Source organism: Manis pentadactyla, chromosome 7 (assembly GCF_030020395.1).
Source record: "Manis pentadactyla isolate mManPen7 chromosome 7, mManPen7.hap1, whole genome shotgun sequence".
Taxonomy (NCBI): domain Eukaryota; kingdom Metazoa; phylum Chordata; class Mammalia; order Pholidota; family Manidae; genus Manis; species Manis pentadactyla.
This window is the reverse complement of record NC_080025.1, coordinates 40972909-40986452: the sequence shown is the minus strand read 5'-3', so window position 1 is coordinate 40986452 and position 13544 is coordinate 40972909. Positions and strand designations below refer to the sequence as shown.

Genomic DNA, 13544 nt, shown 5'->3' with positions numbered 1-13544 from the left:
AGAATGCCCACTTACAAATACGCTGTTTTCCAATAGTAGAGTCCTGCGACTGGAGAAGTTGAGGATTTGCTCTGTACACTCTACTAGGTAAGTGGTTGAAATTACATTCCACATTACAAAAATGAGAAATTACTAAACCAGCACGAACACAATAGTTTATTTCATTAACAGAGCAGCTACTACATGCAGACACTGCCCCAGGCAACTTGGGATTTAGCAGTGAATCAGACAGACACCTAGGTGTCTTAAAAGCTTATGAAAACAGGGCCATAAGCCAGGTTGACAAAAAAGGTAAGACTTATGAGGACTTCAAAAATCAGGAGTGAGAGATGCACACACACCTCTGAGTAGTTATGGAGTAAGAGGTTACAGGTAGAGTAAGACTAGGAAAATTATACAATTGTGTCCAAATAAATGTACCCAGACTTTTTGTAGCACATAAAGTCCTAACCAGTGTGTAACTTACTTTTAATCAGTTTTCTGATGTGCCTTACATGAGGCCTCTCACCCTCAGGTTAAATTAAATACCCTTCCTTCCAAGCAGAACCTTTCTAACAAATGGGAGAGCAATGAACACCCCAAGAGGCACAGCTTTGGGAGTAAAGCACTGGTTTCCAGCAGTAACAGAGCAACTGGATAGGAACCAGGCCTTATTCGCTATCCTGTCCCATCAAGGCTCTGCCATTCTGTGGAAACTGTCAGTGCGTCTCCCTCCTTGGACCTGTCTGTTGATTTTTTCTGTGGTGGAAGTAAATTTTAGTCTGGTGAAACTGGTGGCCGAGTCCTTGCTCATACAGTCTAGGGGTTCATGGAGATAGTAAAACTGCCACAAGAAAGACATTAACATGCTTTGTTAAGCAACATAAAACTAAGAACTTTAAAATCTTGCCCCTGAAAGTGTGGTCCACATAGCAGCCATCAGCAAACAGATAGAAATGCAAATTCTCAGGCCCACCCACACCTGAATCAGAATCTCTGAGGGTAGGACACGAGGATCCATGTTTTAAACAAACTCCCTCAGATATACTTACAGTATATCTTATATACTTATACTTAGTGAAGCTTAAGTCCTGTTGGACAATACAAATATACTAGATCTTAGATATACCAGGAGTATGGTTAATAAGAAAAATCTACTGAATTTTTTCCTATTTAAGAACTCAGCTGTGGAGTGTGAAGTTATTCTGCCCTCTCACTAGTTCCTCAGCCATCATTTTACATGCTTATACACAAAGTATTTATGTAATAACTTACCTACCCATGTTTCTAAGAACTAGTTACTGAAAAATAAAAAATGAGCTGCCCAAATGTATGCTATAAATGGGATTCATAATTCTTACATTGAGAAAATATTAATATTCAGAACCATTTTATCCTACTATATATTTGCCAGAAGCTAGTCTACATTTTAAAATTTCTACTGTACTTAATATGAACATATTGCACGTGTACGTGTATATATATATATATAATTTATTCATATGCCTGTATACACACACTATGGCCTTCATAAAGAGCTAAATTATACATAAAACATGCCCCTTAAGATCAGAGATGGCCATGGCTATATTTTCTTTGAAGTCTCCAATTTCATTCAAGACTGAAATACTATCAGCATATCAAAAATAAGCAGAAAATCTGTTACAATCACGGAAAAGACCTTGCTTTCTGGACCAGAGATCCCCAAACTGAGGAATACTGCCCAACTACATCAGTGAGACACCTGCCTACCTTCACTAAGAATCAGAGGATACCTTCCAAGCATGTGCTGCTACCCAATTTTTTAAAAAGTATTAGAAATTGGCAAAGCTCAATAACTAAACACTAAATGAACAGATTAATAAATAATTTTAAGGAGAATATAAACTGTCACTATGACATTACTATTTTCTTAAAGGGGAAAGAAGATAAGGCCCCTTTTCATCTCACGTTCAATGATCAATGCTTTACAAAATTCAGAACCCCAATGTTTATGATATATTACTAATTAGCTTTAATGTTTTAACCATGATTCTCAGGAAGCTATTTCAAGTAGCACCTGAACTTCCATAGGAGCTGTGACAACTACCTGTTTGCATTTGAGTACTAAGCACAAAATTCCTTCCCCATCCTCCACTCTCTCTTTACCATCCTTATTTTCTCAGTTTCTTCCTTCATGACAGGTTTATCTAATAGAGAAATGCTCAGTAAGTGCAATATTTCACCATGCCCTTTAATTTCTCCTATAAACCAAACTAGGAGGGATAGAAGGAAGGGAGGAAAGGAGGGAAAATAACCCATTATTCCTATCATTAAAATGTGATAATTATATGTCATGGAAAAAAGAGAAGTTTATTTTCAAATTCTTTTAATTTAGAAATAGAAAATGTTTTGGAAGAAAAAAAAATGAAAGCAAAACACAAAATATATAGGCAAATTTTTACTCATGAGCTTCTCAAATCCTCACTTGTTCACCAATTCCCAAGATGAAAAACACTCTTCTTAAAAGGTACTCAGCCACCACTGTAAAAGAAAGAAAAATGCTCAATTTTCAGTATTTATAAGACTTTAATAATAATTATTATTTGAAATACATTATATGGTAATATTATGGAACCAAAACCAGTTACTTGAGAACCACACCTGTATTATCCCAAGACAGCATAAAAAAAAGAAACTGAACTTTAAAATCTTAGAACTGAAAAGGTCCTTAGAGATGATGTGGCTTCTGGAACAGGCTCAAAAACTCAGAATTCTCCTTTGGGAAGTATTTTTAACAGTCTAGCATATCTTTCTGAACAAGATGAAAAATATGAAATTACCTATCAGGATGGTTAGTTGGTGAAGTTTTCAATTTGATGTACAATCAGCCAGTTGAAAACAAAGCGTGCAGATGAGCTTTGCACCACTGTCTCACCATCTTCACTCAAAAAGCAGTTTTAATCACAATGAAAACAAAAACCATCTTTTCTAAAGAACTCCTGTGTTGCAAAAGCATCAACATTAAGACTGTACCCTGAATACATTTTAGTACTGTTTAGTGATGTTAAAGAACAAAAAATAGTTATATTACTAGATGAAAATACTCCTGAAATACTCTTGAATATATACTTTAATGCTAAGTATTTTAAGAGCTCACATTATTAAATTTTACTGCTATAACTTAAATACCCACAACTATATAACTTCCTTAAATTGTAAGACTGTGGATATTAATTTTGACAGCTATTAAGTATACAAGAGGAAAAAATTTCATCATAAGGTAAAAATAGAGTAATTCAGCCACTGAAAGGGAAGCTTGTGGTTATATTTTACTTGCTATCATCTCAAAACGATTTAAACAGTGCTTCATTCTCTTTCAAGCAATAAAAAAAGAATTCTTTCAGTTTGAGCTGTCATGGCATATCATGAAAAGATTACATTTTCTGATAGCTTTTCTCTTAAAGCGTTTTCTCAAAATGCTTTCTTTGGTCTTCATTTTAATGTAAAAACTACGTGAAGACAGGTTGCTAGAAGCAAAGTTTTATGAGGTCACAGCTGAATAACCTCTGACTGGTAATGGCAAAAGATATTTTGTGACTGCTGTGGAAAGCAGAGTTAGAAGAAAACAAATTATTTCAAAACCGTGTTATAAACAACTGGACTAATGGATCTCAATCCAAAAAAGTATGTGCTGAGACCACCTTGTCCTGAACAGCACTTCAGGGCACAACTTTGGTAACAAAGTAAGGGATATTCTAACACAAAGCTTGGATAAGTACCTATGTTGGACAAATTAGAAATGCTAAAGTCTTCCATAAGGGAATCTAACAAAAAAAATTTAACAAGGATAATGTTCCACTCTTGGACTAAACACAAACCACCTCAACTGTGTAAACCTAGGCTAAGGAAGACTGAGGCAGGTATTTGTGAGAAACTGAGCACTTCAGCCATCAGCAAGAGCACACCTGCAGCAGGCTTTCAATGATAAATACTGGGTTTGAAAGGGGCTAATGAAATACAAACTGGTGTGTGAAGTAAGGAATGTGAGTGTTCTCAAAATGAGCCAGAACAAGATAGAAGGCATATGCAAAAGACAGAAATATAGGCTCCCAAGCCAGTTGGCCTGTGTTTTATAAGCTGCTCTGTTTTCTAGCCAAGTAATCACTTCCTAGCTTAGTAAGTAATGCAACTTGAGTACTTACTCTCCATGCCTCAGTTTCTTCATGTATAAAATGGAAACAACAACAGGACTAACGTCACAGAACTGCTGTTAGGATTAAATCAGCTGCCTCACACAAGCAGGAACAGTCCCTGGCACACAGCAAGTGCTCAATAAATGCTGGCAATTACTATTACAATCATGACCATTAGAAACAGATAAAGAATCTGAAGCTATTTACTTTGTTCAACAAACATTTCTTCAGTTTTTTTTTTTAATATATATAAACAGGTTGGTCTCGGAACTCATAATCTATTGTGAAAAACAGACCATATTAATAACTCAAGGCAGACAGTAATGTCTGGAGAAGGAGAGAGTAAGAACATAGTGCCAAGTGAAGACTGGGGGGGAAAATGTGAAAAGCACTTATATACCAAAGTAACAACAGAACCTTGTATGTTGTTCCAAAGGGTAAAGGAACAATGAGGGGTATTTATAAGAAACAAGAGAAGCACAGGTTTACATTGAAAAGGAGAGACTTCACAGATTATCCCACTTCTTCTGTCTGTAACCCAGAGATACCAAGTGTCAGGTTCCCTAATTCTACACAGGTTTCTCTCCATGATTCCATGATTCCAGAACTGGTATTTCTCAGTAGTATTATAACAAAGACTTCTGAACTGATGGACATTAGGGAGACTTGGTCCTTTCCTAAAATATCTATGATCGTAAAATATCCCCCTGTGGCACTTTTGCATAGTAAGTATGGACATCATCTGAAAATGCTCAAGTTGCTTGTTTAAAAGACAATCTCCACGAGCACCCATAAGAAAATACCTCGTATTTAAGGGACATAGTTTGCAAAATGTTCCTAAGTAACTGCTTCACCTTCCCAGCCCCAAAAATAAGCCTAGTGTCAATACTTTGAAATGGCAGAGAAGGCTCAGAGTGTAAATTCAAACATCACAGAGCAAGTTAAGTACCACACATTGTACCCAGTCTTCACACCAAATTTAACTGCCTAAAATTGACTACTCTAATTGCTCACTGTCTTAAGGTGTCTCAGTATCTTATAGTGAATCAAAAAAAAAAAAGCATTTGTAAAAGAATAAAGTAATACCAATGTGTCTCAATCTTTATTTCTCTTCTAATACACCTGAAAGGTTAATACCTTATCATGAATAAGAACTACAAGAGTACCGCCTCCCATGTAGTTCTCATCCAAGTTGGTTTTTAGGGTTTACATGATTTAAGTCATTAATCTTTACTATAACCCAATCAGTAACAATTATCCTTATTGAATAACCTGGGCACAGAGAAGGGTAAGCTGCCCAAGGCTCTGACACCATTTAAGTAACAACAAAGAGGATCTGAATCTAAGGGATCTGGTCCAAAGTTTGAACTTTTATCACTGCAGTAATTTTCAGATGGGGACCATTTGCTCTGTACCTTAAAAATCAGTAATAAACTGCATAAAGAGGATTTGAATTTGAACATTTGTTCCATCATGGGTCAGTCACTGAGTACTTTCTTTGTCATACAGTCAGTGTTTTTACTCTCTTCTTCACCTTTAAAATTTTTTATTAGAGAAAAGAGTGCCTATTTCAGACTTGCTAAAAAGTTTGTATAGATAAAATATCAGCTTAATTACCAGGTACTCAAATATCAGTAGATTGGCAGCACTAAAAAGTCAAGAGACAGTTGTGTATTAACACAACAGCAAGCTGTCAACTCAAATGGTTTCAGTTTTCAGCCCATCCCCAATACTTGTTCAGAAAGTTTACTTACACAATTATGTTATTAATAGGGATATGGATCAGTTTCACAAAAAAGCCAATGAATCCCATTATAGCAAATCCTATTGCTGTTGCCATGGCAATCTTCTGGAATTCTAGATTTAAAAATACAAAATTTATATTAATTTTTCACTGTCACTGCAAACGTAAAAGAAAACACTGGAACAACAAAAATAAACTTACTGGCATACACTTCTCCTGACAGTAAATATATCATTTCAAATAAAACATGACACTATTAATATAAGTTGACAGATTTTTAATTTTCATATTTTATTGAAATGTAGGGAAACACAGAAATCAAGTGCATAACCATTCCAGTCAATCCATCAAGCAACAAAACATTTTATCTTCTTAGCAAACCAGAATACCAAAAAGAAATAAAACAAGGATAGAAAAAATACAGTATTTGTTTTAAAATTTTATAACACTGCTAAAAATATGGACTATAACAGCACAGAACAAAACTTTTTATAAACTATAAGGTCCATTGTCCCTGGTATTATAATGAAGCCAAAAATAAGGCTTGAAAAATCAAATTGGATTAAGCACAATTTTACATAAAGGTTTCAGAACTGGTAATGTTTCCATTTAAAGTTATTTCCTCAAAGAAGCTCTTCCTGTTCTCTCAACAGGGTTAGTCCTCCAAATGTGCTATCAAACCTTCATCTATTTCTTTAGTACTTACCACAGCCTTAATTACAAATTATAATTCCCATTATTTGTTTATGACTGTCTTCCATAAGAGCAAAAATCGGATCAAAAACAGGTATGTTATATATTTTTATATGTTACACTATACACATGTCATCCTCTAATCCCTGTATACCATACTCTATCATATTATATACTTTTAGATATTTACTGTATACACAATATACTATATTATATTCTGTGCTATATTCCCAGCTGCTAACTCAGGCAAGAGTCAATAAATGAACAAAAGCACGCAAAATTTGGTGCACCTTTTATCACATGAATCACGATAAATAAGAAATTAAATTTTTTAGGTTAGCAACAAATATGTTGTTGATTTCATCTTAAGGTTTTGGCAAAAGGGGAGAAGAAGGGACACACTGCCAGAGCATGGGGGGTTCCAAACAAAAGATTTTCCAGAGTAGAATTATGGAAGATAGCAAAAACTCTATAGAGTGATGAGATATGACCAGGGCAAACATAACATGGAGAATAAGACTGTAATAAAGAATCTTACACTCTGAAAATCAATAAAACAAATATTTATGAAGTGTACAGAAAGTGTACAGAATGTAGGACAAAGTGACATTTAAAAATCAATAAAACAAAATTATTTTTATTGTTGAACAGGAAGTTATTAAACAGGAAGGTATTGATTAAATAAAAGGCTTAGAAAATGCAAAATTTTCATCTGTTTTCTCTTTTAATTTACCTTTTCTATCAGGTTTGGTACATCTTTTAACCAGCCGAATTGAGTCCTTCACAAACTGCCGACTTGGCTCAACGAACTGCATTACCTGATCCATGATGCCTATTTAAAAAAATAAGAAAAAGACATTTGCTGGTATTACCAAACATACAGTAAGAGCTTGCTCAGTTCTAGCAAAATGTAAATTAAACCAGCCATGAATTAATAGCTGATGTGGGTCAGTTCGATCTCACACACACACACACAAAAAATTCAAACTCTGAGCCTAAACTGACGTTACTTTTTAAACTCCATCCAAGCACTGGAGCAAACACAGTAAGAAAAGCAGAGGTCTTACCCATGTTGTTAGCCCTGACAAAGGATGCATGCTTTCAGTGTAAAAGGGAAAGCGACTGACAACATACCTATTCGTTATTCACTCCTCAGTAACTCTCATTACTATTCCTACTAAGAAGCCAATGATGCTAGAATCCAACATTTTCTCTTTTATTTTAAACCCCCAGAAAACAGAGTCTAGTGCGGTGAACTATGGTGCTGCAAGAGACTAGAGGCTGAAGCAAATGTGGACTTCAATCTGATTGTTCTATACCACTGACCACAAAAGTTTTAGAAAGGAGCATACTTACACAGGACAGATCAAATTTTCAAAACTGCAGAGATTGACAAAACCAAGACCCAGATTCTGAGAAGTTATCAGCTCAATTCCAAGGTTTGGACACATCTTCTAAGGAAACATACATCTTTTATTGTACAAGTTATTACCTAACAGAAAAGTCATCCAAACTTAGCTTTGGGACCCACTGGTCTGAGGGCGACTGAGGCCTGTTTATTACTTGTATTTTACTACATCTATAGTTCCTTAAACAGTGGTCAGGCACATAAATACTTAATAAAATTTGCTGAATCAATGAATGAATACCATTGTTAAGAGCAGGTGGTGGTTCAAATTCCTAAGAAATGTAACCTCTCTAAGCCCCAGTTTCCACACCCAGGGTGGGCAGTCAGAATAATGTATATTAAACACTTAAAGTGCACTAAGAATTATATAAACATTCTGGGCCAGGTGTGTTGGGTCCCTCCAAACACATAGCAATGTCTGTTTCCTCAGTAGTTCACGTAACTCTTAATCGTCAAATCCAATGGGCTTAAATAAGCTTTATAAGAAGTGGTAATGTAAGATTTATATCCAAAACAAAAACAAAGCCACACACACACACACAATACACAAAACACTTCAGTGTCGGGGGACGGGATCCAATAACCCTCCGGACCTGCTGATCTGGAACACAGACCCGTGCTCTCGTGCCACACCACGGAGCGGCGGGTCGGGGGGGGGGGGCTCGGCTCCGACTCTGCCAAGGCCGGGCTCTCACCGCCGCCCCAAGGCCTGCCTCCCGGTCAGCGCGACAGGCGCCCGGATGCCCCGGGAGAGCGCAGACAGGGGCGGCCGCAGAGCCGAACCCCGCCCCGGGGCTGGACACGCCCGAGGGCCATGGGCTGTCGAACCTGTCCCGGGTCGTCGGAGGCCGCGGCCCCGCCGTCCGCTTCCACCGGGCGGAGCGGGCGGGTGCTGGCGGCCAGAGAGGCCTCAGCGCGCTCCCGGACCCGAGCGAGGCCGCCCCAGGGGGCCCGACGCCTGGCCGAGTCACACAGAGGATGCCCCCGTCCCAAGTCTCTCGGGAGACAGACGCTCACCTGTCCAGCGCCTCCTCAGACAACAGGGACACGTAGCACAGGCACGGACAAACCACAGCCACCGGAACTGGAAACCGAGTCTCTGCCCTTCAGCCCGACCTCTCCTACGCTCATTGGTCCTTGGCGCGGAGGTCTCAGGGCGCAGGCGCAGCTAAGCACAGTCTCGGCCCTGCCTTCCGGAAGAGGTGGGCTCCGCACCTGCGGTTTGGTGTCCCTTTAGTACGGGACGCGCTCCACTGTGTGTCCCCCAGGCTAAGCGCCCCTCTCCCGCCCTCGCCCTAGGCGCGTTCGCCGCAGGAAGCCCGGGGCCTTGCACGACGCCACTCTGCCAGAGCGCATAGGTGAAGCTCTAAATGAATTCCGTGCGATGGGGTGATTTTACATACAAGTTTCTGTTTCCTGCGGTTCATCTTGCTTCGTGCACCTCCCGACTGCCCATATTTTTTGTATTATGTAATTTGGGGGTCATAATGCATCTTATAAACAATGCAAGATTATTATGACCGACCTAACCCGACATAGGCTCCCCACCCGCAAAACTTGGCCTTTCTGCAGTGTCAGGCTTGGAAACACTGCGAAACAGGCCATCGTTTGGTGTACTTCAGATTTGGTTTGGGGCGGCGGTTAGGATGTATATGGGTTGTCTGTGTGTTTTGCTGAATTATAAATGCAGACATTTGGTATTAGCGGTGAACTTGTCAATCTTCGTTTTCATGTTTTTTAGAATGAATTATTCTTTTGACAGTTGTTCAGCACCTGCTATGTATAACACTTTACTAGGTGCTATGATATGAATAAGGCATAGCTCTTACCTTGGAGCTTTATGGTCTAGTGAGGGAACTAACAGTGCAGGGAGCGGTACAGACACGTAAACAAAGTAATTGTAAGTCAATATAAATGCTAGATAGTCAATAAAGGGAGTGTTGTGAAGAGAGAACAAACAAAGATTGTGGGATAAAGACAGGATTCCCTTATTGATCGCTATAGGACCCAAAGTAGATGACACATCCGCTGAAATCCTAGGCAGAGAAAGTATTCAATCACACCCCCGGTCTATCCACAATTAAAAGTTGCTCTTTGAACTAAGGCAAGGTATATATATGAATGTTGCCTTATGTATGGACCGTCTGCAGTACAGTCTGGAAAACATGTTAAAAACGTTGGTTCCTGACCTCCAGTCTACTGAATCAGAATATCTGGAGGTTTAGGGATTAGAAATCCACATTTTAAAAAAATTTACAAGACGTTTTAGGTACTTTACAGCACTGAGAGTTCTAACACCCCTCTGAACTCAATACTCTCAGCTTCTCTTAAGAATATTACCATTTTGTAACAAATTGTTGAACCTAGGCTACAAGTCAGGTGAATAAATATTTCCAGTAAAGAGTCAATAATAAATATTTTAGGGTTGGAGCCTTCAGGTCTCTGCGGTTGTAGCTCTGCTATTGTAGTGCAAAAGCAGCCATACAAACTATGTAAATAAATGGATGAGACTATTCCAATAAAACTTTATTTACAATAACAGAAGATCAGATTTGGCCCACATCAGATTTGGCCCATTTTACCAACTCATGATCCAGGCAGTGCTTGTATTATCATCACACAGGGATAAGATCAAACAGGTGCTTCTGATGTGAGAACAGTACACCAAGTGCCTGTGAAGTGGCCTTGATAAGCCTTGAAGTAGTCCTTCATCAAAATTCTAGATCTAATGGTCAGTTTAAGGGAAATACAGGGGCAGGACATATTAAACCCCACCACCAGTATGCAGTTGTCATTTATGATTTTACTTTACAAATAATATTTTCAGCAAATATAATACATGGTAATTGTTTTACAAATTTAGACAATGCAGATCAAAAAAAAGTTACAAAGTGACCCCATTCTTCAACCTAGTGAGGTGCTTATTAGTAAACCATCCCAGACAGTAAAATAATTAGATAATGATAGTAAAATGATTTGATAGATAGTAAAGTGCATCATTAACAGGTGAACTTCCTCCAGTTTTCTCTGTGCGTATACAAATACATATCTAGGTAAATACCTAGAAAAATAGATATAAAATAAAAATGTCATCATAATAAAATTGTAAAATATTATGTTTATATTACTTAAGTAATAGAAATTCAAAGAACTTCTAAATTTCTGAATACAAGATAAAAATTTCTTTGTCACATGTAATATTGTTCCTTAATTATAACTCTAAGTTTAAGAAAAACTGAAAAACATTAAGGTTGGAGTTAATAAGATTTTATTCTAAGTTATGTTTTAACTTTAGACAATAAAATCGGAGCCCTGCTATGATGAGAAAATTAACACACTTTTTCTCTACTTACTCCCATCCCCTCCAATTTCTGTGTTTTGCAATATTCCGTAAAAGAGGGATGGCTCTCTTGGTAAAATCCACTTTAATTCTTTTAAAACAACAAGGTAATAATTCTAAGGCTCACATGCTCCTATTTACTGTCATACTAGAAGTCCTTGCTGATGCCATAAAATAAGAAAAGGGTGGGGGGAAATCTTACAGATTGAGGAAAAAAAGAAAGAAAATTGTCTTTCTTCACTGATGACATGAATGACTGTGTAGAAAATCCAAAAGAACAAAAATATCTCCTGGAACTAGTAAGCAATTATAGCAAGATTGGAGGATATGGAATTAATATACAAAAGTCAATTCCTTTCCTAGATAACAGCAATGAATAATTGTAACTTGAAATAAAAAATGCAACACTATTTTGATTAGCACCAGAGAGAGAGGTGGGGAAGAAGAGAAGAAGGCAGACTTAGACATAAATATACCAAAATGTGTATATTAGGAAAGCTACAAATTTTTTTTTGGTATCATTAATCTACAATTACATGAAGGACATTATGCTTACTAGGCTCCCCCCTTCACCAAGTCCCCCCCACATACCCCTTCACAGTCACTGTCCATTGAAAGCTACAAATTTGATGAAAGAAAACAAGATCTAAATAAGTAGAGAGATAGTCCATGTTCATGGATAGGAAAAAGTACTGTCAGGATGCCACTTCTTTCCAACTTGGTAATAATCACAATTCCTATCAAAATCCCAGCAAATGATTTTGTATATCAATAAACTTTTCCAAAATTTGTGGAAAGACAAAAGACAAGCTAACACAATATGGAAGAACAAAGTTGGGGAACTGGCACTACTAGGCTCCAAGACTTACTGTAAACCTGAAGGACAATGTGGTATTGGTGAGAGAATAGACACATAGGCCAACTGAAAATAATAGAGAACCCAGATGTAGACCCACTCAAATATAGTCAGTTGATCTTTGACAGAGGAACAAAGGCAATTCAGTGGAGTGCAGATAGTCTTTTCAACAAACAGTACTGAACAACTGGACTTCTACATGCAAGAAAATCTAGACACAGACTGTACACTTTTCATAATAATTAACTCAAACTGGTTCATAGACAAATGTAAAATGCAAAACTATAAAACTTATGGAAGATAAGAGGAAAAAGGGTGACCTTGGATATGGTTATGAGTTTTTAGATATAACACCAAAAGCATGATCCATGGAAGAGAAAGGTAATAAGTATGACTTGATTAGAATAAAAACTGCTCTACAAAAGACACTGTTAAAAGAATGAAAAGACACGTGACAAACTGGGAGAAAATACTTGCAAAATGATCTACAAAAAAAACTTGTATCCAAAATATACAAAGAACTCATAAAACTGAGCTATAAAAAAAACCCTAAGAATAGGCAAAAGGTCTGAACAGATGCCTCACCAAAGAACATGTACAGCTGGCAGATAAACATGAAACAAGGCTCAAGATCACATGTCATCAACGAATTGCAGATTACCACTACACACCTATTAGAATGGCTAAAATCCAAAACACTGACACCACCGAGTGCCGACATGATGTGGGGCAACAGGAACTTTCATTCATTGCTAGTAGGAATGCAAACTGGTACAATCAGTTGGGAAGACAGTTTGGCAGCTTATTACAAACCTAACATTATCCTACTATACTATCCAGCAATCATGTCCCTTGACATTTACCCAAATAAGTTGAAGACATATCCACACAAAAACCTACCCACAGATGTTTATAGAAGTTTTATTTGTAACTGTCAACATGTAGAGGTAACCAAGATATCTTTCAGTGGATGAATGGATAAACTTGATACATCCATACAATAAAGTATTATATTTATGAATTAAAAAATGAGCTATCAAGGCATGAAAGACAAAGAAGAAACGTAAATGCATATTGCTAAGTGAAAGAAGCCATATGAAAAGGCTGCATACTCTATGATTCCAACTCTGACATTCTAAAAGGGAAAACTGTAAAGGCTGAAAAGATCAGTCATTTGCTAGGAGCTTGGGAAGAGAGAGGACAAGAAGAGCAGGTGGAACCCAAGGAGGGATTTTTAGTGCAGTGAAACTAATCTGTATGGTACTACAGTAGCTGGTGGATACATGACAGTATACATTGGTCTAAACCACTGAACTGTACACCACCAAGAGTGAGCCCTAATGTATGTT

The 13544-nt window shown here is 37.6% G+C and overlaps 1 protein-coding gene across 2 annotated transcripts; it reads right to left on the bottom strand.

Moving 5' to 3' along the window:
* Positions 1-2406: 2406 nt before the first annotated feature.
* Positions 2407-9163, bottom strand: LOC130684456 (protein transport protein Sec61 subunit gamma). 2 transcript variants are annotated; one of them, XM_057505315.1, is made up of 4 exons: positions 9017-9163; positions 7325-7423; positions 5909-6011; positions 2407-2502 (listed from the first exon to the last, which is right to left on the bottom strand). In XM_057505315.1, the coding sequence occupies exons 2-4, from the start codon at positions 7416-7418 to the stop codon at positions 2493-2495; spliced, it is 207 nt and encodes a 68-aa protein (XP_057361298.1). In that variant the 5' UTR covers positions 7419-7423; positions 9017-9163; the 3' UTR covers positions 2407-2492. The 2 variants fall into 2 exon arrangements, with proteins under 2 accessions (XP_057361298.1, XP_057361299.1); XM_057505316.1 differs by lacking the exon at positions 9017-9163 and adding an exon at positions 7948-8045.
* Positions 9164-13544: the final 4381 nt, after the last annotated feature.

Coding starts and splice junctions, on each gene's coding strand:
- LOC130684456 (XM_057505315.1), bottom strand. CDS start 7,418: ATGGATCAGGTAATGCAGTTCGTTGAGCCAAGTCGGCAGTTTGTGAAG. Junction 6,012..7,324: donor TACCAAACCTGATAGAAAAG/GTAAATTAAAAG, acceptor TTTTAAATCTAG/AATTCCAGAAGATTGCCATG.